This window comes from Tetrao urogallus, assembly GCF_951394365.1.
Source record: "Tetrao urogallus genome assembly, chromosome: 7".
NCBI classification, from domain to species: Eukaryota; Metazoa; Chordata; class Aves; order Galliformes; family Phasianidae; genus Tetrao; species Tetrao urogallus.
In genome coordinates, this window is record NC_136820.1 from 22,632,496 (window position 1) to 22,659,387 (window position 26,892).

The following is a 26,892-nucleotide window of genomic DNA, read 5'->3' on the forward strand; positions in this document are numbered from 1 at the left end:
AAGTTATTTGAAATAGCAAGTATGCATACAAATAGATGCATGCTCGCATACTCATCTTTCCTTATCTTGGCGCCCAGAGTTTTAACTTCTAAAGTGTGTTGCACACCCAGACTGTAGAACTATTCAGTGGTCATTATACTGCTAGTTAAGAAAACATTCTCTCCCATCCCTCTGCCCAAGTGGGAAGGTAAATGGATGTGCAATAGGATTTTCCAAGCACTTGGCCAAAGTAGGCACTGACACCCAATGGACTTCAGTGAACATAAATGCTTCTAATTACTAACAAAAATAGTTTAGCAGTTGAAAGAATCACTTGTCTGCCTTTCTTTCAGCAATCATTTTATTCTGAGTATTCTGTACAAGCTTAGAGTTGCATAGTCCAAACAGATAAGAGACCAAGATAGAGATACATAGCTAGAGACAGAGTTACGTAGACAACAGAATATAAATATAAATGTAATCTTGATGTGTGTGAATTATTTTGTCCAATCAAATTTCAGTTTGGTCAAGTCAGCACTAAATGGCAAAAAACTTTTAAATAGTCAGTTACTGACACTAAAGAGTGCAAAAATTTATTTATAAACAGGGTTAACTTAAGAAAAGACTGAGATATGTTTTCATTTATTCCAAGCATCTAAATCAATTTAGGATGCGCAAGTAATTCAGATATGTTGCTGCTGGCTGTAGAGCACATGTGCTTGGTACAATAGATGTAGTAGAGTTTACTGCTAAAAATAGCCTGTAGGATTTCCCTAACAGGATTCAGCCAATAATCTCCCCACCCCCACAGAAGGAAAAGAGAGAAAGACAACTGTTTTCAATTGCAGACGGCTGTGAAATATTTATAAAAGATGGTTATTCTGTCTCTCCAGAACAAATGTCTACAGAGCCAGATTGCGCTCTCAGATTCCTTGTGTAAAGCTGAGCAGCTCCACTGAGACTGGTGGATTTATTCTGGATTTACACCAATATTACTGAGGTCAGAATGTGTCCCTGATGACAGTCTGAAATGGTGGCAACATGGAGCCATAGAATAATAGAAGACACCAGACAAAAGAAACTGAATTTGCATTAAGTCAGAAAAAGCAAAATCTCCCCACTATGGCTCCCTAATACTCATTCTTTTCTAAAATTCTTTATTTGGATCAACTTTAAATAACATTTTGAACAAAGGGGGGGAGATCAAGAGACTTAAAAATTGATATCTAACAGCATGCTTTGAAGACGGTGAAATGTTCTGGAAAACAGCAGTAACAATGAGAAAACCCTGAAGAAATTGGTAACAAATAAAGCTGTGCTATGAAATATGATATCACACCATACCTCCAGAAGATTTGCAGACTTTTGAACAGGACATTGAAGCATATATGCAGTGAGCTTCCTTTTGTTGTCTTCTGTGAGTCTTTTAGAATGAGTTTATGATGTCTTGGGAACTCTATGAACCACATCAAGACAAGCAGTGGCCTGCCCTAATAATACTGTCGCTGCACAGCTGCCTTTTTGAGAAACTCATGGTAAGTGAATTAGCAGATTTCCTTCCATAAAGTCCAAATGTTTCTCACCCAACAAGTAAAATTCTTACATTAACTACATTTAAAATAAAAATTATCTTTTTCATCCCTGAATGCCACTTTGCTTCCACTCACTCACTTGCAGTGTTTTAAGGATGTCTCTTTATATATAGATACATACATATATATATATATTATTTTTTCCTAAGTGTATCATTGTAGCCTCAAGAAATACAAGCTTTTGGAGTATGACAAATTTTGATAACTGTTGTGAACGAATTAGTACCTCTGGCAAAAGCCTGAATAAACAGTATATCTAAGTACTCGCTTCCCATTTCTTATGCAGAGAATAAGTGAAACTTGCTTATAAGCATATTGTAATATTACACTGGGATTCAAACTTCTAAAAAGAAGCTAGTTTACCTAGAAGAAATTTTTGTCATCATTTTCTTCCCTTCACTGATGATTCTGAGTGTTCAAATCCCTTGACTTTGGAAAGCCTAGACCACACTGGTAGGAGATTCTCCCTTCATTATTGGACTGTCCAGGTCTGACCAGAAAACTTTCTACTGTAGAGACTCCACATAACTGCTAGAGGATACCTGAGTTGAAGTCAATATTACCTTCCAGTCAGAGTTGCAACTTTGCTTTTTCTATAGGGAAATCAACCTTGTAGTGTAGTCTGACTTGTCAAATGAAGACATGGAAAATTATTCTGCAGCTTTCCTACTTACTGGAGATTTTTCTTCAACTTATTGATGGCCTCTTTACAAAACAAGCAACAAGAACATGGAGAAAAAAGCCAGAGGATAGGGAAATGAAAGAAAAAGCTATAAATGACATAAAGACACAAAAAATGCACCTGTTACTATATAGCCAGAGCCAGTCAATGATAATAATGTATGACTGTGTGAATATTAACCCCGTGATTTATCAGCTGCACTGGTTGACTTGAAGCCAGCGCAGCACCATAAAACCAAGGAAGAGTAAGGCTAAAACTGAATGTATTGCTGCAGGAGGTATTCAAGGCATTTAAATCTGTTGATCCTACATGAACAAACGCATTTGCCCTGCCTGTTAGAAGTAGTCTTTAGGGAATCCTACCAGTTGTGTAGACATGCTGGCTGGGCTGGTCCACGGCTGGGTGAGGTAATGTGGAATCAGTGGGGGAAGATGGAGTCCTGGACACCAGCCGATGTTTATCTAATCCCGCCATGCCAACTGTAGCCATCTGAGCCTGGTAGATTTGCAACTGGTGGACACGCTGATGCGCCAGGAACTCCTGTTGCCAAGAAAACAGCACAGTAGAAAGAAACGTGAGATGGGATCAAGTAAGACACTGAGGGAAACATGTCAACAAATTAAGTTCATTAGGTCAGGGCTGTAATAAACAGTGGGGAGAAAAAAAGAAAAAGGCTCCTAAGACCTAGTCAATAAATCCATTCAACAGATGTTTTCACACTGACAGTGTGGGCTGCTGACTTAGCTGGAGAGGAGGTGATGGCAGGCAACCTGTCAGTTCTCCCTGACAGCTTCACATGCAGAGAGTTACAAAAGACCAAAGTTTCTCTAATATCTTGAATACATAATATAGTGTTAGAACATGCACTTTATGATCCTATACAAATAAATTAAAATTGCATCTTCCCATAGCACTGAAAGCAAAGAGCAGTGTCCTTATTACTCAGTATCAAATTTGCTAAGCAACTATGAGTTCCCAGAGCTGTCTGGAAAACAGTAATAATTTGAACATCCATTTTCACAAATCACTTAGAAATTCAGAGATTGTTACATGAGATCCCACTTTGGGACCATCCTTTTTTTTTGTCACGACTACTGCTGGCAGTAGGCAGTGACAAAGACTTTAAAGAAAGATAGGCAAGAGTGAAAGATCAAGACAGAGTAGAAAAGTAAATTTCATCTTCTATCTTGCTTATCAACAGATGACAACTTTTGCTAGCACAACAAAGGCCAAAGCCATGGCCCTGCTGAAGTCAATAAGAACCTTGGTGTTCAATCACTCCACAGATCACGATTGTTTCCCCATTTGCCCATTTTTTTTTTCTTCTATTTTTTGTTTTTGTGCATCTAATTCAAATTCTCAACTGAGAGTGAATTCAAGAAAGAGATTTCAAAACCACTTTGCCTTACAAATTCAGTTGAAATTCACACTTGCATCTTAGAATTACAGACTTTATTTATTCTCACCCAGGTCTGGTATATATTGATAGATAGATCTATCTGTAAAGGTATAGATTGCTTTTTTTTTTCTTCTCTTCAAACTAGCATTGCTGAATGCTGCAAGCCAAGGCAGCAGATCAAGTTCTGTAGAAAACCAGGCAGGAGTAGTCCTGGCCCAGGTGCAGAAAGAATCCATAGCTTGTGGGAAATTAGAATGTCTGCCCTGCATGCAAGAAGGGAGGCCTTTATGAGAACGAGTGTACATTAGTAACATCTGAAATGAGGACAAATGCTTTAAAAAGTCAGCCTCAAAACCCACATTAATATCCAAGGTCACCACTTCAGTGAAAAGATGTAAGGTCATGAGAAGGGTAAATCACCTGAGACCTTGTCATAAATGACTAAATAAAGAAGAAAATATGAGTAGGCAGAAGAGACTTTACAAGAAGTTTCTTGGTTTGAGGTCATGAACCATTTCCCATTCTTTAAATACAGACCCAATTTTTTTTTTTTTTTTTTTTTTTTTTTTTTTTAATGTATGAAGACAGGATGGCAGGATGGTGTTATACATTTCAACATTTCAGGAAATATCTGGAAGCATCTAAACAGGTCTATGTATTCCCTTTCCTTATAAGCATAACAAAACATTTAGGAATTCTTCCCTGAAATACCCAAGTGCCTTATTTTCTTTACTTAGTTTCACTAATGATTTTAATTGTGATAAATCTTCAGAGGGGATTAATTTTGTTCTCTGAGGTATGCACATCTTTGTGACCTTTGTTGAGGGTGCGCGTGACTGGAAAGCAGAAGAAAAGAATGCATGGACATTATTGTGTTAAATATTTTCCCAAAGGAGAACAGAAGTAGATAAATTCCTTTATGAGTATTTAGCATTACTGTTTACAGCGTTGACTGAGTGCTCAGTAGTGAAGGCACAAGCGGTACTTTGCTGTCTGTGGCAAAAGTACTCCCTACTCTCCAGGATCAACTGGCTGGTGAATCTGCATTCTGGCAGTTTGCATTTAACGGTTTAACTAGTTCAGGTTTTATCCAAGGTTTTTGGCTAACTTCCTGATTAGGTTACATTTTACAGACAGCAGGCATTTATGCAGCACGTAATTTTTTTTTCCAGCAATCTGTATATTTATGCTGTGAATGTCTGTGATATTCTGTGTCACGTAGACAAGTGGATTAATACGAAGAGTAATGTGGATAATCAACATGCTTATCTGGCTCCCCTAAAACCCACCTGGCCTCTGGAAGGGATTAGTGCAACACAATGAATTCATCTTCAGGTTTTATGTGCTACAGCACTGCAAACACATGTCCATCTCTCCAGCAATATGACAAAAGTGCTATTTACACATCTGCAGGGTTAGTGATTTGTGCAAATATATTTGGAACATTTCTTAGGTAACCTGAGCCTTGTCTGCCCAGCATGGAGCCTGCTAGTTCCAGGTGTCCAAGATTAGTTCATTAATAGAGGCAAGCAATTAGGGCCTTGGCTGGAGCAAACCTGGGGCCATTCCTCACCTTCCCAAGAAACCAGCTCAGGCCTTCAGTAATTATCTTCAGGGGGAGATTTTTAGAATCAGTATCTAAAGAGAAAATGACTATTTTGGATGTGTGGGATCTAAATATTGTTCTTCTTTTCATATTGCTGTAGGGATTATTGTTTAAGGTGAGCTGGAAGAAATCTGGGTTGGTGTGAATCCTCTTTATGTGTAGATACGACTTCTACATTCTAGTATTTAATGATACAAATATTGAGAAGATTTGAATGAATGTTCTTGTTTTAACTGCCTATGAGAACTGGCGTCTTGCAAGTATATATATGGTTGGATCATTATGTGGTCTGTGTTTTAATACCCTTCAATTTAAAGAAGGAAAAAAAAAAAGTGGGATTCACTGATAACTTTTCTTGCTGGTCTGTTATTGAATTCAGTTTGATATACTTGTATTTAACTTAATTATTCTAGAATTTCTACGCCTATATCATAATCCTAAGTATGGATATCCACATGTTTCTTGTCAGGGCTGGATCTTTTCTTTTATTCTTTATGATACAGAACTTTCCTCTTCAAAACTTCAAAATTTACAATTCCTAATATCAAGTTTAATGCTTATAGTTTCCCATGTATTTGTAGCCAGCCTTACAGCTGTCTGTTCTTATACCTATAATGCATTCTGCTAAACTATACAATGTGTACTGTCAAGGAAATGTTAAAGATCATTCCAATGTTAGCCATCCTCTGCCATTCCTTTCCAATTCTGCGGGAGCTGGATGCATCCAAGGCATTGATATTTAGGCTGACCTGTGACTGCACCCACACAGACAGCCTCTAATTCATGTAAAGCTGAGCTCTGTGCGCTGCAAGATGCCCACAGTGGCAGCTTGTGGCTCAAACCAAAACATCATCACCCAAAGACTGATTCTTGAAGAAGTCCTGGGCACCTAGGAACTTCTCATGTGATTCAAATGTAAGTTGTTGACAGAAATCATGGATTTTATGACAGTATTAATAGGATTAAACTATTACTTCCAGAAGTGAAGGAAAAAATGAAGAACACAAAGAATTCCTAAGGAAGCAGTATCAAGACGAGTTCTAGGTTAACAGAAATTGAAGCTCTTTTGATGGGGTAATTCTGTAAATACTGTTCTGCCTGCTCTCCTCAAATGAAACTGTAAGCAGTTGTGTTCAAGAGCTGAGGAAAAAATGGGTCATAAAATATTCTGAAAATATTTGTACACGTAAACTAGGAAGTGCAGAAATTATTTTTCTATTTTGGTAGTCTAGATTCATAGAGATGTCCCTAAATATGAAGATGTTGAGGTCTTCTTTTAAATTGTTCTATCACTTACAGAAAACACATGACCAAGAAACCCTACCAATGCTATTTTTGACAAAGCCGCATGTAAAGCCACAAACTTTAATAGTCTTTCAATAATAGTGAAAAAAAAAAATCAGTATTATTATCTGAAATATATAGCCAACCACAAATTCAGTCAGCATTTCCATGGGGAAAAAAAAAAAAAAAAATAGCAAGTACAGACACTGACACACACATTGAAAATAAATAAATGGATTTAGGGCAAGTAGAAGAGTAGACAGGAAGAAATGGTGCAGAAGATAGTGTTGAGGCATCTGGATATATTAGCTCAGAAATTATCAAGGCTTTCACTGCAACAGAAAACTCAATTCTGTAGTCCAAAGAACTCTGTATTGACTATAAAATAATGAAACAGTGACGAAGTGCTATTAACTGAGTGTGGGTGAGATACAGAACACCAGCATGAAGTCTGTATCCTGGATCTGCCTGGTGTCTTGGGCAGAAAAGGCCTGCCTTGGGCAACAGGTTGCTGCACAAAGAAGAAACAACCCTATGGCTCATCTGCCTTCCTGAAGACTGTAAAAAGACTTATTTCAGCAGCTTGGGCTTAGTACATGGTGGCCATACAGCAGTGACTGCTTAGGGAATGGTTGCCACACAAAATGGCTTTGTTTTCCACCTCTGCAGAGTTATCTGCCCCTCAGTTGACATGTCACCCTTCTAGGACAGGGGCATCTTCGTGCTGGCAAAGCAGATCATTAAACTGGCAACGTTTTACCTTGTAGTTAAAGAGGAGGGGAAGAATGACTACTACTGATGGAGTGACAAAAAGGTGCTTCTGTATTGAGTCATATGCAGAGATGCATTCCTTCCCTTGAGTTATGTGACAAAACACGTGGGTTAGGGCTGGGATCACAGCCAGGTTGTAGGATAGCAGCAGGGTCAGGAGCTCTACCTCTTACCCTTACTGCTGCTCTAGAAGGTAGATGGACCGCTGATCTGTGGTTTCAAAGAGAAATGGTCAAGTTTATTTCCTTATATAGGGAATTTCCAAAAAACTAAGCAGCTGTATAAGTGAGGAATCAAAGTGACCACATGGACTGACAGACCTTCACTTACAATGGTGAAGTCACTACAGTGAAATATGTGTGATTCAGAGAAGAGAGAGTGATACGAAATTTTGCCTGGGACTGGCAACAAGGTGGGCGCTGAAGACTGCTTCCTACCTTCTGCTGGTGGGAAATTCCAAAGGCCCAGATGAACTTCTGTTTTTTCTCTTGGTTCCCACTCCTGTGAGATCTGCCTTCCCCACTCCTGACATTGGCAGCTACTTGACTTCTGTCACTTCCGCTAAAGTGCTGACTCTGCCGTGTGTGCAGCACACATCCAAAGTAAATGCAGCACCTCCTGAAAAACTTGCACTCCTGGCTGAATTGTTTCTTCCCTTTTTGAATCTCCCAGAGATTTAAAATAAGTACATAAATAATTGGGGTGTACAATGAAGGGGAGAAAGGAGTCTTCAGAATATCTCGCAAACACCTTTCTTTCTTTTTTAAAAAAAATCTCTTAGAAGATTCTTGTTACGTTATACTGCAATTACTTTACTATAAATAGCACAAGGCTTTCCCAAAATCATTTGGTACTTTGCATAAAAGAATGCAGAAGAGAACAGAAATAAATACCAATAGCAAAATATAGTTGCACACATCTTGCCCTAAATTTCAGTATTATCAATTGTTCATTTATTTTTACACTGATGTGAAGAATAAATTGGCTTTATAATCTTAGTTCATGATTGTGTTACAACCATCCAGTTCTAGTGGCTTTCTAATAGTCATTCTGTTAAACTGCCAGCTGACAAAAATTAATTAACGAGAAAACATCTATCCAAACTCTTTCCAAATCTCTTGAACAGTACCAGCAAATGAACTTGGTGTTACTTTATGCAGATCATTTCACTTACTTCAGTTTTTCTGCTTTTCATTGGAACCATTTTTCTTAGCAGACCGTATGGTTTCTTTTTAAGTGAAATATCATTAGTTTGGCCTTCACAGAGAGAAATTGTTGCCTCCAGGCTAAATTCAGCAGCAGCCCTGCTGAGGATCTGTGTTTTCTACATACTTATGCACCGGTTTTATAGGCAACTCTGCTGACTACAGGATTTACTGTAGAATAAATGGAAATTACTTCAGTCTAATATAACAGAAAAGCTTTGGAAAACCCTGCCCTTCATTATACAATCCATACACACTAATATGTTGATGTCTGTGTATATCACATCTGCAATTGAAGCCCCCTGTAGATTCCTTCTTTCTTGCATGGATGTATATCAGGTCAGAAAGTGATGTATCAACAGATGATGTAGTCAGCAAATAGAGGGAGAGCCATGGTGTTTTGTTCCCTCTCCATAGATCATCTCCTTAAATGCATCTAATGGAAAAACTCCAACAGGCATTTGTACTGACACTGCCCACGCCACAGATCTTCTGTACAATCCATCCATTTCTGCTGTCACTTGAGTGACAGCAGAGCTGTAACCTGATGAATACCAGGTTCCAGACTTCTGCGGGAGGATTTCTGCCTCTCTGAAGAGTTCAGAGAAAGAGATTACCAAACCTCACACCTTTCTTCAGTATGGTTAAAATATCTTTCTCCAACATGTTTGTAGAAACAACTACAGAGTTTCTTGAAAACATACACGAATTTGCAAATATCCTGAAGCATTTCAAAAATATTTTTATCTCTGCAATGCTTAGCTCATCGCCTCTTCAATTTTTGGCAGACAGAGTAATTTTGATTTATAGTTAGACAGTGGCACAATTAAAGCTTTACAAAATGCAGGATTTGAATATAGGAAGGATGCTGGAGATGAAATAAGAGAAACTATAACAAAGTAATTTTTTCAGCTCTGTTTACTTAAAGGAGTATATTTATTCTGTAAATATAAAAAGCATTGTGTAAATGTCTATTTCTGCAATCACCAGGTACAGCTTGCTATGCTTTTATTTATATATATAGTAAGATCAATTTACAAGTAAATTGAAGAAAATCATCTTGAACAGCTAAAGATTACTTCTAAATGTTTCTTAAAACCACTTTGCCACTAAATGCTTCTCAGTACTGGTTTTGTTGCTTTTAACAAGGATGAGAACTGCCAGAATGGGCAATTTGAAAATGAAGCAGAAACCTTTATGTTTGCTGATTTAGGAACAACCAGAGGATTAAAGAGAAATGTGGAACATAATATGTGCTAACACAGCATTAATTCTATAATGCAGACAACAGAATAAATTCTCCAATTTCTCATTCTTTCAGAAAATCTTGGCCCTCAAGTTTCAGAAAAACCATAATGCTTATTAAATTTCACGGGAATGATTATTTAATTTATTTGAACTTTAAGCTTGCTTTATCACAATTTACTTCAAGGATGTCCCATCTGTAAAAGAACTTAGGGGTTACACTGCTATCATAAGGAAATGTGTAGAGGACTGAATGGGATTAAAAAGGAGGAGAGCAGGGTAGTAATATTACAGAATTGAAAAGACCAAACATCCTAAGGTCCAATCTCTTCTCTCGTCACACCATCATCTTTGTGCCAGTGCTCTCCATTTTCTTTATTTCCATTTTCTTTCAAATTTTCTAAAATTTGAAAACTATTTTGCTTGTATGTCTTCCACAGCCTTTTCTTTGCATTTATTCTTTTTCTACCAAAAGTGATCTCATATGAACTTGAGTTTGTAGAATCCTCAGCTATCATAAGATGTTAGCTAACTGCAAGAGCTAGAAACCATGAGACTAAAAAGAAGACTAACTAGAGAAGAAAAATGAGGGGAGTAAGAATATTTGTCCCAGTGCAGCACTTCTGGGAGGGGGTTCATTGATTTGATCATGCTACAAAATAATCTCACCACTGTGTTAGCCAACATGATATTTTCTCCAGTAAGAAGTCCTAAGCATAGAGAATTGAGTTGCAGGAAAATATTTCTACATGCTAAAACGAACAGAGGACCACTCCCTGGTGTATACTAATCTGAGCCCTGTCACTCCTTAATCAGATCTCCTTCCTTTCTGAGACAAGAGAAAGCACAACAGAATAGATATATTTATTAATGTTCAGAACTGCCTAAATATGAAAGTCACTTTCTGCATTAAAAAATGGCTAATTTTTCAGGAGATGTCTGCTTATTTCTCAGAAGTACTATATCAGGTTTAAAGGCCAGCTAAGATAGCGTTACTACAATTAGTAGTAGTAGATCAGCTCCATTGATGATTCAGTCCCTAAAGCCACACCCCCAAGCATGGCCCACAGCACCTCTTGTAGGGTGTCCGCATGACAGAGGTTGTGTTGGAGTCTGACTGAGCTGGAAGAGCACAAGCAGACAGAAGTAGTAGATGGGCTAGCTGGGAAGATCAAATCCAGCATCTAGTGAGCTGTTTTGGTACAGCCAGAGAGCAGAGGGTTTCTACTAGTTCTAAAAAACAACCTGACAGTGCAGAAGGTAATCTCCACTACTAAGTCAGAGTTATGTGAGTATATATACTGTAAATCTTTTTTGGGGCTAGGTTGGATTATTTATACAGATCTAAGTCTAGATAGACTAAAGAGAATTCAAGAAATTTATTCTGGGTTTTCATTGGGATATCTGAGAGAAAGGTTTTGCACTTCAATAGAAGCTTCTTAAAACAATGTCCACAAAGAGAAACAGTCATCTTGCAACCACATAATGCTTAGAATAAAATGTACTGGAAAATATTGCACAAAATCAATACCCACAGCTTTAACTGCATCAAGTGAAACCTGGGAAGGGGAAGAGGGGGAATCTGGGAAACCAGTCAAAGCAAAATGTTAATTCTAATTGTTGTATTTAGTTGGCCTTGTCTTATGACAAGTTTGTTATTATGCAGATTTCCTACCTGCCACTTTCCATGGGAGGATTTTGCAAAGTGAAGTTATGCAGGCAATTCCCCTGCTTCTTACCTCTTTATTCCTAATTATGTTGGTCCTGTGTTCACTCAAGATAACATTATAGCTGTCCCCAAATACTTCAGATTTGGGGCCTCTGACAAATGAAATCATTTAGTGCCTGGAAATGTTTGTGCTGCAAGACTGTAGCTACTAATATGCTGAAAATAAAGCTGTACTTCCCTATTATCTGCCAATGGTTTATTCATTTTTAAATCTTTTTGCTGGAATTTCTTAAGGTTTTTGGGGTTTTTTTTATAATCTTCAGATAGACATATAATGTAATGGCACACAAAATGCACTTTTTTCTTTTGGAATATATATGCTGTTACACTTGCATTTTCCTTACTCAGAAGATCTTTCTCTATAATAATTTTTGTGCAAATACCTATAAATACATTCCTTGCATGATGCAATCCTGTTAAATGCTATCATGAAATTAATTTGTAATTTGCCTGCTATAAAGAGAGAATTTTATATGTGGGGAAACCAAGGTGTAGAAAAACTGTGAGTTATGAAACCAATTGAACTAGGATTAGATATCCCATTTTCCTAGTCCTTCCTGTAGCTATTACATCTGTAGTAACTGCATTACACCAATAATAATCTCAACTTCTGGTTGTTTTAATGGAGAAATAATGCAGGACTGTGGTTTTCAGTGTTTCTTCTTACAGCAGATAGCAGTGGAGTTAGAGTCAGAATTGTTTTGTGCTGGATTTCGAAAAGAGTAAGAAAAAAGTTGGAGCAATGGAAATTATAAAATATTACAGTTATAAGGCACTACAAGATGACACACTGGAGAACTCCTGCTCCATATCTTTAAGGTAGAATTAAAAGGTTTCTGAACAGACTGGGTGAGTGGAAGAAGGCTGTTCACCTCTTTGACTCACATAGAAGCTTTTTGGCAAAGGACTCCCGGAAACTTCTAATCTGTTGAGTTTTGAGGGTCACTGCAGTCCTCAGCACATCCAGCCCTTTTCTTTCCAGCCTCTGGAAGGATTGAAGATATTCAGGAGGAAAGGCCATTTGTAATACCTGTAAATTCAACACACTTTTTCCTTACGAAAAGAGTTAGATGAAGTTACACGAGCTAGTAGGGCCAAACTCTTTGAAATCAAAGTTTTGCCTCATATTCAATGATTGCTCACAGCAAGATTTATGTTTTACAGTCAAAATAACATACTGTCACTTGAGGACGAAGGCTGCACAAACTGACATCCAGAGGTCCCTTCCAGGGTAAACTATTCTGTTATTTCATGTGGGATGAAGAGAAACCTGTGTTAATTCATGACTGACATCTATCAGAGATTTGAAGGTACTGAGATTCTAGGACTGTTGAAAGTCTTTGCCCACAAGAAATGAAGAACTTCTGACACAGGAGCTAGTTGTTGGATTCCTCTTTGCTTATATTAGGCATTCACATCACTGGCATCTGTTTTTACCTTCAGGACTCTGGCCAAAGGACGGGAAACAAGCTATGAGTCTTCTTGTTGTAGGCAATGTGTTGAATGAACCATTCTCTAAAGCACAAGTTTTTTCTATGGGTTAAGGATAAAGCCTGAGATGACCATTGCACACATTTAATGCCTAAACCCGAACTGTGAACTGTGTCACCTAATCTTTACAATTTAATAGAACAAAGGGAGTGAGAAGTTCTGAGCTAGGGATCATAGCTGACTCCCTCTGGCTTCGTAAACTTTGTGTGCATGGTGGGTGTCCTCCCCTTAGGAGGAAAAGTGGTCAGAAGAGATTCTCCTTTCCATTTAATAAAGGGTTGCAGAGCCATACTGCTGGGAGAGAGGCACTGGAGGGTGAAAGCCCTGAGCAAAGTTTGGATCAAGTAGAGGATTTGTATCTCTGATGATGTTTTGTTTGCATTCTTTGAATTAAAATTTAATTTAAGTAGTTCAAATACAACATTCCGCAGAAATGGATTATGTCTTAATCTTCTCTCTTAAAAGACAAAGCAGGATTTTCAAATTTTGTCTTTATTGATCAGCTATATAAGCTTATAGCAGTCTTCTAACCTGAGACTTTGTGTCACCTTACATCATCTGGCTTTACCTATCCCAACTACAAAGTTTTCAAGCAGTTTATCCTTTGCAACATGAGGGTTCAGTGCTCAGCACTAAGAGTGCCTGACTGCAGTTGTGGAGCTAAGGCCATAATACACTTGAAGTAAAGAATGTCCTGAAAATAAAAAATTCTCTTCTCCCCTAGAAAAGAAAAAAAAAAAAAAAAGGAATAATAAAATGAAAAATATGCATATATGAGTTTCATTTAGGTTGTTTTATTGTGTGTATGGTGAGAAAAAGAATCCAGCTTTAATAGAGACAAATCATGCAAGCTAAATATCTTAGAATTTGGATCCAAACACTGACTGGCATGGCCTAGAAATGGTCAGAGCAACACAAGTGTAATTTTTGGACATTCATACAGAAGGTCCTGCTCCCTAGCTCTCCCTGCAATAATTATTTCTTTAAGAATTTTTGAACTTAGGACTTCACCTTTATTGAAAACGCTAAGGCATCTGAACCTGTGGTTATTGTGGAAGGTTCTTGTTTACTGCTATATTCCACTATCTAATAGTACATACCCCCTTTATTTGCTGACTTACAATAGCTGCAGTAATTAATTGCTGTGGAGTCACAATATTTGTGGTAGCGCGATGGTGGGACAGAATCAGCTGAGAAAGCAGAGCTGACTGCGCACCAGTGGCAGCACCCACCCACCACTGCCCACAATAACCTTTCTGGGAAAAGTCACTTCCATCAGTCAGGCCACTACAGGGCACTGGCCGCAAGGCAGCAAAACACTGCTTGGAATAATTCTTTGCAGATGCCAGGAACCGGAAGTTTCAGGGAGAAAAATGAAAGCCATTCATTCTTCCAGTGACACAAGCCTTTGATACCAGAAAGTCATTTGGACAGAGAGCTCCAAGGTCAGGAAGGCACGTAAAGATTGGTGATTAGAGAAATATAATATCAGCAAAGTGTGGCAAGCTATTAAAAGAAACTGTAGCTTTTATGATTGAGCTGCTGGAGCTTCCCCAGGGCTATTTGTATTAGATATTGAGTTAAGCATAACTTACTTAGTCTCAGCATTCCAGAAAACATTTTGATGTCAGCTACTGAAAGAAAGTAAACACAAGGAGGAGGAAACAGTACTGATCCCAAACAGATAAAAATATTGTAATTTAATTTTGTGAACCCATGCATGGTGAAGCATTAAGGAGGAGGAATCTTTATAAGGTTGATTTAACTTAAAAGACTTGGTTGATAGAGGTGTTTAATCACTGTGCAGCCACAGGAGGGAGAGAGGAGAAACAGATGATTTATCACCTTGAGTATATGCTACACCCTGAAAAACCATGAACACAGTTTTCTGTAGATATTTTCATCTAGAGCACATTTTGTGCACATGTGTGATTCTCGTCTAGCACTGTTGGCTTGTGTGTATGTTAGACCAAACTATTTGCTTATCTGGGCTGTTTGCCCAGTGGATGTTCTGAAGGCTGGTGACAGGGATTTGCCTGCAATTCTGAGCAACTCCCAGGAGTCTTGGGACTGCGATTCAGGAATGGCTGTGTGGCTCTGGATTGTTGATCGCTAAGTGAAGACTTCATCATCTGAGCTAGAGGCTGACTATCAACACAGATCTTATCTCATAACTCAGCCACTCCAGTTCAGGAGTCGCATTTGTTTACTTTTGTAAGAAAAAGCCAATAAATCCATCAAGGAATTCTGCTTGTAAGTTCTCTATTCTCTCAGAATACCACTGCAGACCTAAAGAAATCACAGGTATAAATATAAGGTCAGGTGTGGTTTTCTTTGATTGCCAGAAACTACTGTTTATTTAAGAGTAGGGAAGTGGGAGAGCTTAAACCTCAAAGTCAAGTACAGCTAAACCTCCTAGCACACAGGGGAGAAACCCTGAGAACAGCTCCTTGGACAGAGGGTTGTTTTTCATGCTCTTTTTACTGTGCTTCAGTTATTAGATTTTTAAGATGTTCTTAGGTGTGGAGTATAACACATGTAGACTTAAGTAGTGCAAAAAAAAAAAAAAAAAAAAAAAATTAAAAAAATCAAGGAACATAGCAGAATTAGTGTAATGCTACATCTATTACTGTAGGTATTATCTGTCCAGAAACAATTTTTACTGCCTGCTATCTTGATCTGAACAGAGATATTAATGTCACTTCATTTTGGGGGTTTCTCTTAACATAATTACAATTTACTGTCCTCATATTGTTACTAAACTAAAGCTTCTCTCTCAAATAGTAAAATTCTATGTTTCCATGCTCAGAATTGGAAAATTTTTAGCATAAGATGAAAAAAACTTCATTTCCCTTCTCTCCTTGATCTATATCATTTTCCCAATGTTCTCAATGCAAAAAGAGTTATTCAGTACTGCAGACATATCCTAGCTCTACATGTTACATATTAATGACTGGTTGTCCCAGACAGAGGATCATATTCCATTTAGAGGTAAAAATATTATGACTGCTAGTTAGCAAACACACCATGAAGGACTTAGCAACTAAGAATTTCTTCACATCTTGTTCTCCTTTAAACATATTAGTTAATGCGAAGATTTGCCATGGATTTTTCTTTTTTTATCTTGAAGGTTTTATATTCTTCTCCTAATTCTTCACATATTTAATAAGATGATTCCTTACTATAAACTCCCTCCCTTGTGATTTGTGAACTTTATTGCATTTTCAGACTGACTTTAAGAACTGAGTCAGTCTCAGGAATATAACTACTACATTTTGTGTGTAGTGTAGACAAATTTGAAACTAAGGAAAACTGAAATAAGAAGGAAAGAGATTTGTTTTGTTGGGGTCGTTGACAGCATGTCTTGAAGAGATTAATTCACAGCCCATGAAAAAGAAAGCAGAAAGGAGCTTTCCCCTCAAGCTAGACAGAAAAATACATAAATTTATAAGCAAAATTCGTATTAGGCTATGACTGTAGCTCCAAACAGAGCCAAATCAATTTGAGAAGAACATAGGAAATGCATTACTGCATCAGACCAGCCCATTGTGATGAATACTCTCTAAGACCACGGCAACAGGAGATGCTATTTAATGACAGCTTCCCAAATTTTTGCTGTATAGATGTTAGAGAAGCATCCCTTCCTCTTTACTATCTGTTTATGACACCCATTACATTATACTTATATGGTATATTATATTATACCATTTTGAACTATGATCTCCTCAGTCTCCTGTGGCAGCCGATTCCAGAAGTTCGCTACTTATGGTGCAAAGGAAAACTCTTGTCTGTTTTAAACTAAGCTCCTTGTAATTTCAGAAAAAACTCCCACATCTGATGTTGCAGGATCTACAATTCTTCACACCCTACTGTGATGCCTTCATAATTTTGTAAACATCTCTCTAAAGCTAGATATTCTGTAGGAGAATTAGAGAAGATTACCCAGGAGCGTTTGTGCAATTATTAACCTTCCACAAACTACTTTTCCAACAAAGCTGCTTTAATTGATGTTTGTGCTGCAGTCAGGCTGGTAGATTACCTGCTGAGTGGGGTGAGGACAGCTTCCTCCTAGTCCCAGCATGCCCCACATCTGCCCCCTGCTCTTGGGGCCAAAGAGAGCCTGGCAGCCAGTCAGGGAAATCTCATTATGTAGGTGGTATTCACTAAGGGAGTATTTGTGAGGTTCATTTTAGTTTTATTTAAATGTTCTGGTTTCTACTACCATGGACTTGCATGTGTAAGAGCCACATTTACTTGATAGAGCTTTCCAAATGTTTTCTCTACATCTCTGCTCTCCAAACTCTAAATTCTTTCCTCCCTTCTCTTCATTTTGTTCTGATTATACTCATATAAGAGAGGATGATGCCTCCTTGCACAAGCAATTAGTATGTTTGCACTTGTGCTTGCAAGCCCTACGCAATACAATTTGTAAGTATAATACAATACAGTAAGAGGAAAAAAAACAAAATCCAAGAGGGAGACAGGATCAAAGCTAGAGATTCAAAATTCATATTATGCAATACTAAATATATTGCAACTTTTTCTTTCTAATATTTTCAAGTAGGAAATAAATCTCCTTTCTGTTGAAAGATAGTTCTGCCTTTGAAGATAAAATAGCATTTACATAAATAGCAATGTCTTCTTTAATGTAGCTTTCATTATCTCCTATGTTCCCCCTTTCTCTGAAAGCCCAAGTGACTGATGTCAAGATCAAGGGAGTCAATCAATGTAGATACACTCCAGGACCCAGATAGGGCATAAATCACCCTTACTCCTAACCACAGTAGACACCCAACTGAAGGACAGAAGTTTACATATTCGTGATCCTTGTGGGGGAGGCTGAATTTCCCAGCCACTTACCTCATGGGAACCCCTCATTCATTAACCAATTGGGGTGCTTAGTATCAGTTATCAAATAGGCTAATCAAAGTTTGAGAGAAACCAGTTCCTGACCACTTCTTGCCCTCTGAGCACTCCAGGACCACATCCCACCCCTGGACTTTTATCTAATTAAAGTTAAAGAGGGGAAAATTAATCTGTGGAAGAAAATGAGATAAGAGCCACCATAGCAGACCATCCCTGAGCCTAGTTTGGCTTTCATCTATTGCTACCTGACAATTAACTCTTCAGTGACACAGGAACCCCATTTTATGAGAGCAGGATCTGTCCCCTCACACTGTGATGGGCGCTGCTTTTTCATCATCAGTATTCCCTACTCCGCATTGCAGCTCCTCCTACATGCAGGGGTGTGGGTGCACTGGAAGGGCGAACCTTTATTCTTCTCTCAGGCCTGACTTAGTGCTGTTTTCACTTGCAGAATACAAAAGTGAAAACTATAATTTATTACAGTACTAGCAATTCAAGATGTTTTGCTTGGATCCTGTGCTTGCAATTGGTTACCAACATTCCAGCCTTTCTTGCTTTTGTTGGCTATTAGTTTATAACCCTCAATTTCATTCTTTAAATCTGTGTTCAAAAAGACATTTCACAACACAGGGTTGTTTTTTTTGTTTGGTGCTTTTTTTTTGTTCCCCCTCTACCCCCCCCAGAATAGAAGTGGAGTGTCAGTTTGAAAATTCACTGCAATGTTTTGGACTACTTGTACTCCAGCTTGGTGCTCTTTTGTTCTAATTTCTTAGCAACTTTTCTTAAGTTATCCAACTGTAAAATTCCTGAAGCCCAAAGGATCTTCCTTTACAACTGCTTGAATTTTTCAGCAGCTGAAACTTTTGTACTGTGAATATCAGAGATGAGTTGACTCCAGTAACACAGCAGCTGTTAGCAAAACTGCAGATGAAGAGACTTGCATTTTATGGGATACCTGGAAATCCTGGATAGGGACAATACATGATGCCACAGGAGGTGACAGCAAGCCCCAACATCACCCGCAGGGCACCACGCAGCATATGCAGGGCAGCCCCACCACATCACCTCCTATGGCACTACAGGCTTTGCTGTGCTGAGGGAAGAACAGCTCTCAGCGCTCTTCCTCAAAACACTCTGATGGTTTCAAGGCTGCCTTTGTATTTCCAGCATCTCTAGCAGGAAACATTGGATTATAAAGGCTGTGGGACAGGCACATATGGCCAAAATTAGAAGTGGTGAGGAAATCCCACTTACAGTCTACACTGTGCTGTAACTTGCACCTTGAGGCACTCAAGGTGGGTGTGTAAAAGTAGTCCCGCTTGGACTCCTGTAGAGAGAATAAGAACTGGTTTAAGTTATGACATGTTTACATCACTTTGAAATGTGTCACTGTTACTGGCTGGTTTTGGGGTGTCATTAAATACCTTACACAACTAACTTTAATATTGTCAGTATGCAGTTCCTTAGCACTCAATAATGGAGATTCTGCAGCATGCTTAATTACTTGCAAATGGAAGTCGTAAAAGATAATAGGGTTTAAACCTTTTCATTTAAATCAAAAAGAAGACCCAAGCAAGCTTTTCTGTACTGATCTCTTTCATTCTTTGGGAAAATTTCTGTCCATATCAACATCTAAATTAATATCTAGCCTTTCCTTTAGCTACCTGAACTACCGTTTAGAACTACAACCTTTGCCTGCTTGGTTATGGGAAGGACACTGGTAGGACTTTTAAAGATAAGTGAGGCAACGAAAATGAGATTCAGTAATCTTCCTGTATTCTGAGGTATTTTACAACAGGGTGGGAAGCTTTCGCCTCCTGCATGACCCCACCGAGTACAGCAGCAGTGAGGTACCTGCAGAGCCCTCCTGCCCTCCAGTGCCAGTGTAGAGAGTCCGCAAGGACCCAGTTAGACTCAGGTATCAATTAATACCAGCTGCTTTGACTTGCAATGTGCCCACAACATACTAGGAACTGGAAAAATCCATAATCAGGAAATACGCTAGAGAGAATAACTCTACACTGGTAGGGGAATAGGCTGCAAGCTGTAACAGGTCTTTTCAATCTCTAATTTCTACATATTTCATTTATATGGGGCACTGAAATCTTAAATTGTAGCAAGCTTTGGTCACTATCCACAAGAGACAGATTTGATCCAATGACCCAAAGGCGAAAGGTTCTGTGTTTGATTAGCAAACCCCTACCAGTGCAGTCCCTCTTGGAAGTACTTGCATCAATAACTAAGTAACATCGACCTTTACAAGCTGTACTGTAGCATTTTCATTCTCCCGATTCTGATTCATTACATGAGCAGAGGGAAATTCAAGTTTGCGTTAGAGATAAATATCAACATCTTGTTGTTAGATATTTAGGAGTAGAATTATGTTTGAAAGTGGGGGAGAAGGAAATCAGTGGATTATGACTGATCTGTGGATTAGGTGTGTCTGAACGGCACTGCCCTAGCAGAACATATCAGGCACTACTCCACTGCTTTTCCCACCCTCTCCTGTGAATGGTTGCAGTAGAAAACTTTTTTCTCCTCCTTGCCGGCAATTTTACATCTTCTACTATATTTATTACCCATATTACCCACTGGAATGTCCTTTGGAATTCCACCAAGCATCAAGAAGTTAAGAGGGGCCTGATCTTGATACCAGTGAAACTTGTAAGCAAGATAAAAGCATTTCTGCATGTACTGTTTGCTCATGTACAAAAATGTGTACAGTCTAAGATGACACTCTCTCCAGGTTCTATTAACAGTAAATATATGGAAATAAGCAAAAATTAGTCACATAAAATAGTAGTTGGAGGTCAGTATTCATATTGCAGGAGGTCAGTATTCATATTGCAGGAGGTCTTGCTGTACTTTTTTTTTCCCCTTTATTTCCTTTACCTGCAAGCCAAACACCACAAAGCCAGAAACCACCAAGCAGCACAGTCTCATAGTAACAAGATATTAATAGGCCATGGAAAAATCAACATATAATTTCATATTCCGGTACTTACTACAGTCCCTGTATTTTTTTAGTTCTGACCTAACAGTAACACAAGAAAAGGCGGTGGAATGACATACAAAAATATTTTGTGTATTTATTTTAATTTGTAATATATTTAAAACATGGATAGAAATTTCTTGTATGATTTGTGAGCTCATTTTTGTTCTGGTTTGTGCATACATAAATACACAGCAATTTTCATTAGATATCAGAGAGCACACCTGCATTTAACTTGCATTGATCTATAAAGAAATCACACACATATATACAGGCAAGTAGGCATTGTTAGAATGGATACCTAAGCACATCAGTGGTTTTACTTCAACCTTAAGGTATGTTCATATACATTGCAATAGCCACTGATCTGAACTGAATTGAAGCATGCTTAGTGTCTAACTGGTCCTTCTTTATTTCTGCATGCTCTGATGTTCTCTACCACAGGTTTTACTGTTGACCCTTCTTGTGCAGGTTCCCTTTGGCATCAGAGATCACCACATTTCCTATTGCCTTTGACATCTCCTCATCCTCACACACAGCACAGGACATTTTAAATGACAGTCTCTTTATGCCACAGTGCCAAACCCAGCAACAATAAATTAATTTACTGATTAGAAACTGGACAAGAGCCCAATGAGTTTTCTCACCCTCTCTCCTTCTGGAAGCAGTATGCAAGCAGGTTAACAAGTTTCCAAGCAGTGTCAGCCACTACCTCTGAAGCTTGTACAGATCTGAAAGGCTCTTCACTGATCTCAGGAATGTTACAATAGCAGGAAAAAAAAAATAATCAAGTAAAAAAAACAACAGTACAGACATAGCTACTCCAAAAACTTGCCTTCTAGCAACAAAAAGCAGGCTGGATTCAGCAAGCAGGATTTTTAGGATAAGATGCTACAAATAAAACACCATTCTCACTGGCAAGCCAAGTGCTGTACTATGGGCAAAGGTAAAGTTTTTGGTCAGAGTAGAAATGTCAGAACTTTCGAAGAATTCTGGGAATTTGAAGGTATGCTGAGGAGCCTGAGGAAATGCTAAGGCTGGCAGGGCTGAACTGCAAGCTTGCTCTGAGGACTCCTTGGATCTTAAGGATGCTTTGCTCTTGTTTGTGTTCTGATCCCAAGATGAGATTAGACACTTGGGAAAACACTGTGTTAATCTACTCCACAGTGATTCAAGCTGGTCACCAGCCTGCAGTGAAGTCCTGCTGAAAAGTTTTAAAGCTAGGCAACAATATAGGAAGCAGAGCCAAACCAACAGTGTTATTTCTAAGGCTCGGGGCTCTGTTCCAAAACTACTGTCTCGTCTACTCCTACAGCTTAGTCTTCAAAAGAGATCCGTTTAATACTAAAAATTACCACAATTTGGGGTCAATAATTTTTATTTTTATTTTTTTTCAAGTGATAAACCACAAAGTCCCCATGAATTGATGTACTTCATGTTACCATGGAGTTTGTCATCATTTTTTCCATCCACACAAGTACTTTGTTCTGTTCTCTCCTTGAAACTTGGAGGATTTGGGCTTCTCCCTCTCTCAAGATAGTTATCATTGGCCAGTGCATCAAACAACTTCTAGTGAACTCCAGCCACAGAACAAACACACCACCTACCAAACCAAAGGCACCCTATACAAATCACAGACACACTTGGCAGCCAGCTCCCCTCATACCATTATACCCAGAGCAAACTATAAATCTTTTGCCTTAGACAAAAGTTGTTACCTCACGAGTGTAAAAACTAGCTACTACAACAATTTTAGTAAAACAATCAGCTGCTAGAAAGGCATCGTGCTGTAGGTGTAAATCATTTCACTAGGTTCATTTCATACAGGTCTATTTTTTTATTTTTCCCAATTCAAGTGCTTCCTTCTATCAAGTTTGAAGTCATTTCTTTCTTGTACTCCTATCTGCTGCTCACTTTTTCCTCAGTGTTTGGCCTATATTTTTTCCTCATTCTCTTTCTTTGTTTTGTTTGTCTTTAAGAGTGTTTTCCTTTTGCCTGTGTGGTCTCCTTGTGAGCTCAGAAATGTGTCTTTCCATTTGCAGGAATTATCACCATACATGACTCTATGTCAAGAAGAACATCACCTTAGCTGCCTTTGCTAAACTGTAGATTTGAAAACAAAAGAGAAAATTCTTACCTCTGAAGCTCAAAATATCACCAAGTTGTCTTAGGACTTTGCTTAACCCCAACTGGTTTTGTTTTCAGAATACATTAAAAGGAATTCCTGATGCTACAGAAGGCGTGGGGAAGTAATAACTCCTAACAACTCCTCAGTGGAAACTGCCTGAAGAGCTACACATGGGAGGGTACTTTTTGTTGCTTTTCCTTATTGGAAAAAGGATAAATGCTCTGAAACATTGTTTTGAATTATTCATTGGAATTTAGCGTAGGCTGTAAGAAGGTAGGTTATTCTACTACAGATCCTGCGTTATTACAAAAACAAAAGTTTTAAGAAGGCAGTTAAAATGATAATCCAAACACACTGATTTTAGAATCTATTCATGGAGCTTTCACAGCAGTTGTCAAAAGGCGCACGTTTGTCCCAGGTAGGCATGAAGGCAGCTTCATACCAACAGCTCTGTCTGGCTGCCTGTTCCTTCAGTCATGCTTTGCACTACTATTACTAAGTGTGCGTAGCAGGTATGACCAAGCTGCATTCCTCCTAAAGCTCCACAGACCAGAGGAAGAGAGAAGACTAGCTCTGAACAATAGCATTTTTTTTGTCACTGTAGTGTATTTAGGTCCTTATCTCAGGAGAGAACAAAGGTGATTTTCTTCTCTCCCCCCCTTTTCTTTCCCCTCAAAAGCAATGCATAAAGATGCACAGTATGATTCTACATTGGTTACTCCAGAAGTAATGCCTCCTATTTATTCCTGTGGAAACTACAACAGATGCCAAGAGCACAGTAATACTATTTGATAGAGAAAATTCCCAGCTACATAACACTGTCTGTAAGTATAGTCATCACCATTACCTGTGCATTTTCAGCTGTGATGAACAAGAGCCTGCATTCCATGATCATAAAAAGCTATACTAATAGATGTGAACCACTGTTTCACAGCTGCAGTGACAGCATCATTGCTAAGAAAATGTTGCCCATGCAGGTCCACATTCATCAAACCAAAGAGATGGAAGTCAGAAGATGCAAAATCCATGCTACATGATGGGTATGACAAGACAGTCCTGCCAAGACTGGCAATGTGCTCCATGGTCTTCAAACTGGTATGGGGCCTGGTGATACTGTGCCGTCAGTCAGTCAGCATTACAATGTAGTGGTCAGAGTTCGTGGTTTGTATGGGTTCCAGCAAATCCAGAAAGATCACCTCTTATCCCAAAAAGGCAGTACACATCGCTTTACCCACTGAGGTCTGCATCTTGAACTTTTTCTTCAGTGGGGCACTCACATGTCACCACTTCAAGGACTGCTGTTTTGACTCCAGCTTATAGTGGTGACACCACATGTGGTTACCACTAATTGTACAATCCAGGAAACCATCACCTTCAGCCTTGTAGTGGTTCTGTAGGTCAGACAGCCTTGAAACAGAGGTTCTTTCTGTTCCTGTGTGAGAATTTGCAGGATCCACTTGGTTCAAACTTTGACATTCAAAAGGAGTCACTGTAATTACCAACGCGTTGAAATTGATAGTCAGCTCAGTACACAGTTCCCTAGTAATTATCTTTGAATTTGTGTGGATGAGCTGATTGAGACACTCTCCATTTTGTGGTTTGACAGATATGGATGGCAGAATGTGGCTTGTCTATCATGTCACTGTTATCACTGCTGAAATGCACACCCACCATTTCACTGTGCTCACATTCACTGTTTGGTCTATATAAACATTCAGCAAGTGGAAATTAATGTCAAGGAGTGCAATTTTTTTCTGCATGAAGGAATTCAATGACACATCTTTGGCTCATACACACTCCCACAGCAGGTGCCATTGTGTCAGACTGCCCCTCTGCTGCCATCTGTCAGATGGCAAGAACATGTAATGGAATTTTAGTGGAAATGTTCAATCTCTATTACCATAACACCAACATCCACCTCTGATGTTATGGGCCAACATAATGAAATAGGAGGCATTATTTTTGGAGCATCCTTGTTTAATAACACTTCGCAGAGGACAGAGATAAGGGTAGTATATGTAGCAACAGGATATATTTATTTCAATGTGTTATGGACTCCGGATTGAAAATACGCTGCTTTCTTGTCTTGCCTGCTTTTGTGTGCTCCAGCTAAACTTCCTGGAGCTCATGCTTAGACACAAACAACAGAGCTTGCTCCTTTCCTAAACAGTTTTCAGAGAAAGCTAAGAGTATATTACTGACAAATTTAAGAAACCACAGGAAACCAACATAAAAGCAGCAATTTGCATAAATGTTCTGTCTAAAAAGAAATACAAGAACACAGGATTGTTAGAGGAAATAGAAATTAAGTAATTCTGTAATTGCAAAAAAAGTAATTATACTTGTTAAAATTAATTACAAGATTGTATTGTGATACAGAAGGAAAATCTCTGGCTAACGTTTTATTTCCCAGTCTCTCTCGTTTTATATTGGAAATAAGATGTATTTTCTTTTCAGATCCCTTATCCTCAATAAATTAATCTGGTCAAACAGCACATGCACAGGGATAAAACTATACCTTTGATTTTGATTGTGCTGCTAATGGTTGCAATTTAGGTAGTCTTGATTTCAAACATGTTCCTGGGGACTTGGACACCTTAAACTGCTAAGAAAAATCTCAGTTCTTACACGGACTCAGCTAAGTTACTGACTGCAAATAGATAAACAAGTCTCTTTTTGTTGACAAATGATGACTCAGAAGCATAATTTTTCAGATATGGTACATGTATCTGGTGTATCACTGCACTTTTATAAGAACTACGGACTTACACTTTTGTAAGCTGGAAGAATGAGTTCTGAATGGAACAGATTTTACACGTGTAATGCTGTAACGCTATAAAGTGACAGAAAGCACAGCAATAATAACAGAGCATCCCAATCCTAAACTGCAGCAAGTGAGAACAAGCCCAAATGCAGCAGCAGCTATGGACAAAGAAACACAGGAAAGCAGGAAAACTGCTTACTTTCAGAAACCCTCAGACAGGCAGGGATCTCCAAAAAGGGGCCTCCACTGCCAGCCCTTAAATGAGGTCTGGGAAGGGGTGGATTCTGGCTCCACCCCTTCTGGTCACTCAGAAGCAATACTGCATGCACCTGAGCTCCCCTGCATTGGCCCTACCTTCACACCAGGTGCTTAATCACTAGTTCAGGCCATGACTCAGTATTTCTGCTATAACAGATTCCAAATGATTCCAGTAATTCCCAAATATTCAATAGTACTACAGGAAACATTAGCTGCACTGTCACACAAATACAACAGAACTATCACAATTAAGGAAATTCTTGAAATCTTACAAATCAACAGTTGAATCTGCATCTCGGAGCAAAACCCAATACAACAAAAATAGCTTACTAGCAAAAGTACCCTGCTTCCTGCATATACACAGCACTGATTTCATATTTCAAAACTGCAAAGCTTTATCAATATTTTAGTCACAGCTCTTTGAAGAAAACAGAAAAAATAAAACTAAAATAATATGTCATAGTAGAATGTGAAACTTAAACAGATCGATGATGGCAACACATCCCATGATGGCAAGGAGTCTCATTGCTTTGCTTTCAGATTCCCTACAACAGGAGCACAGAAGTAATGTGACAGAAAATGAGGATTTTCTTAATCCGTAGTATCACAGTCACTGGGGATCAAGATTTAAACCGATGCCTGAAATGCCATAATGTGATGGAAAGTACAACAGTAATAGCAGAGTGGCACAATCCCAGGATGCAGCAAACGAAAACAAGCCAAAGAACAAATCGTCTCTGCAGCTATAGAAACAAAAGAAGAAAAACCGCTTACCTTTAGAAGACCTCATGTAGGCAAAGATCTCCAACAAGATACCCTTAGCCTCCAGGGCCAACCTTCAAATGAAGTCTGCAAAAGGGTAGATCCTGGCTCCAGCCCTTCCAGTCACTCAGAAGCATTG

At 38.7% G+C, this 26,892-nt stretch overlaps 1 protein-coding gene across 4 annotated transcripts in view; it reads right to left on the reverse strand.

The window, feature by feature from the left end:
* The window catches only part of HDAC9 (histone deacetylase 9), a gene marked incomplete at both ends in the record, with an annotated part of 403,985 nt that overhangs the window by 136,354 nt on the left and 240,739 nt on the right, over nucleotides 1-26,892 (reverse strand). For all 4 annotated transcript variants that reach the window (XM_079538447.1, XM_079538448.1, XM_079538446.1 and 1 more), the window contains one exon: nucleotides 2,616-2,793. In XM_079538447.1, the coding sequence (XP_079394573.1) occupies nucleotides 2,616-2,793 (178 nt within the window). The remainder of the gene's footprint in view (nucleotides 1-2,615; nucleotides 2,794-26,892) is intronic.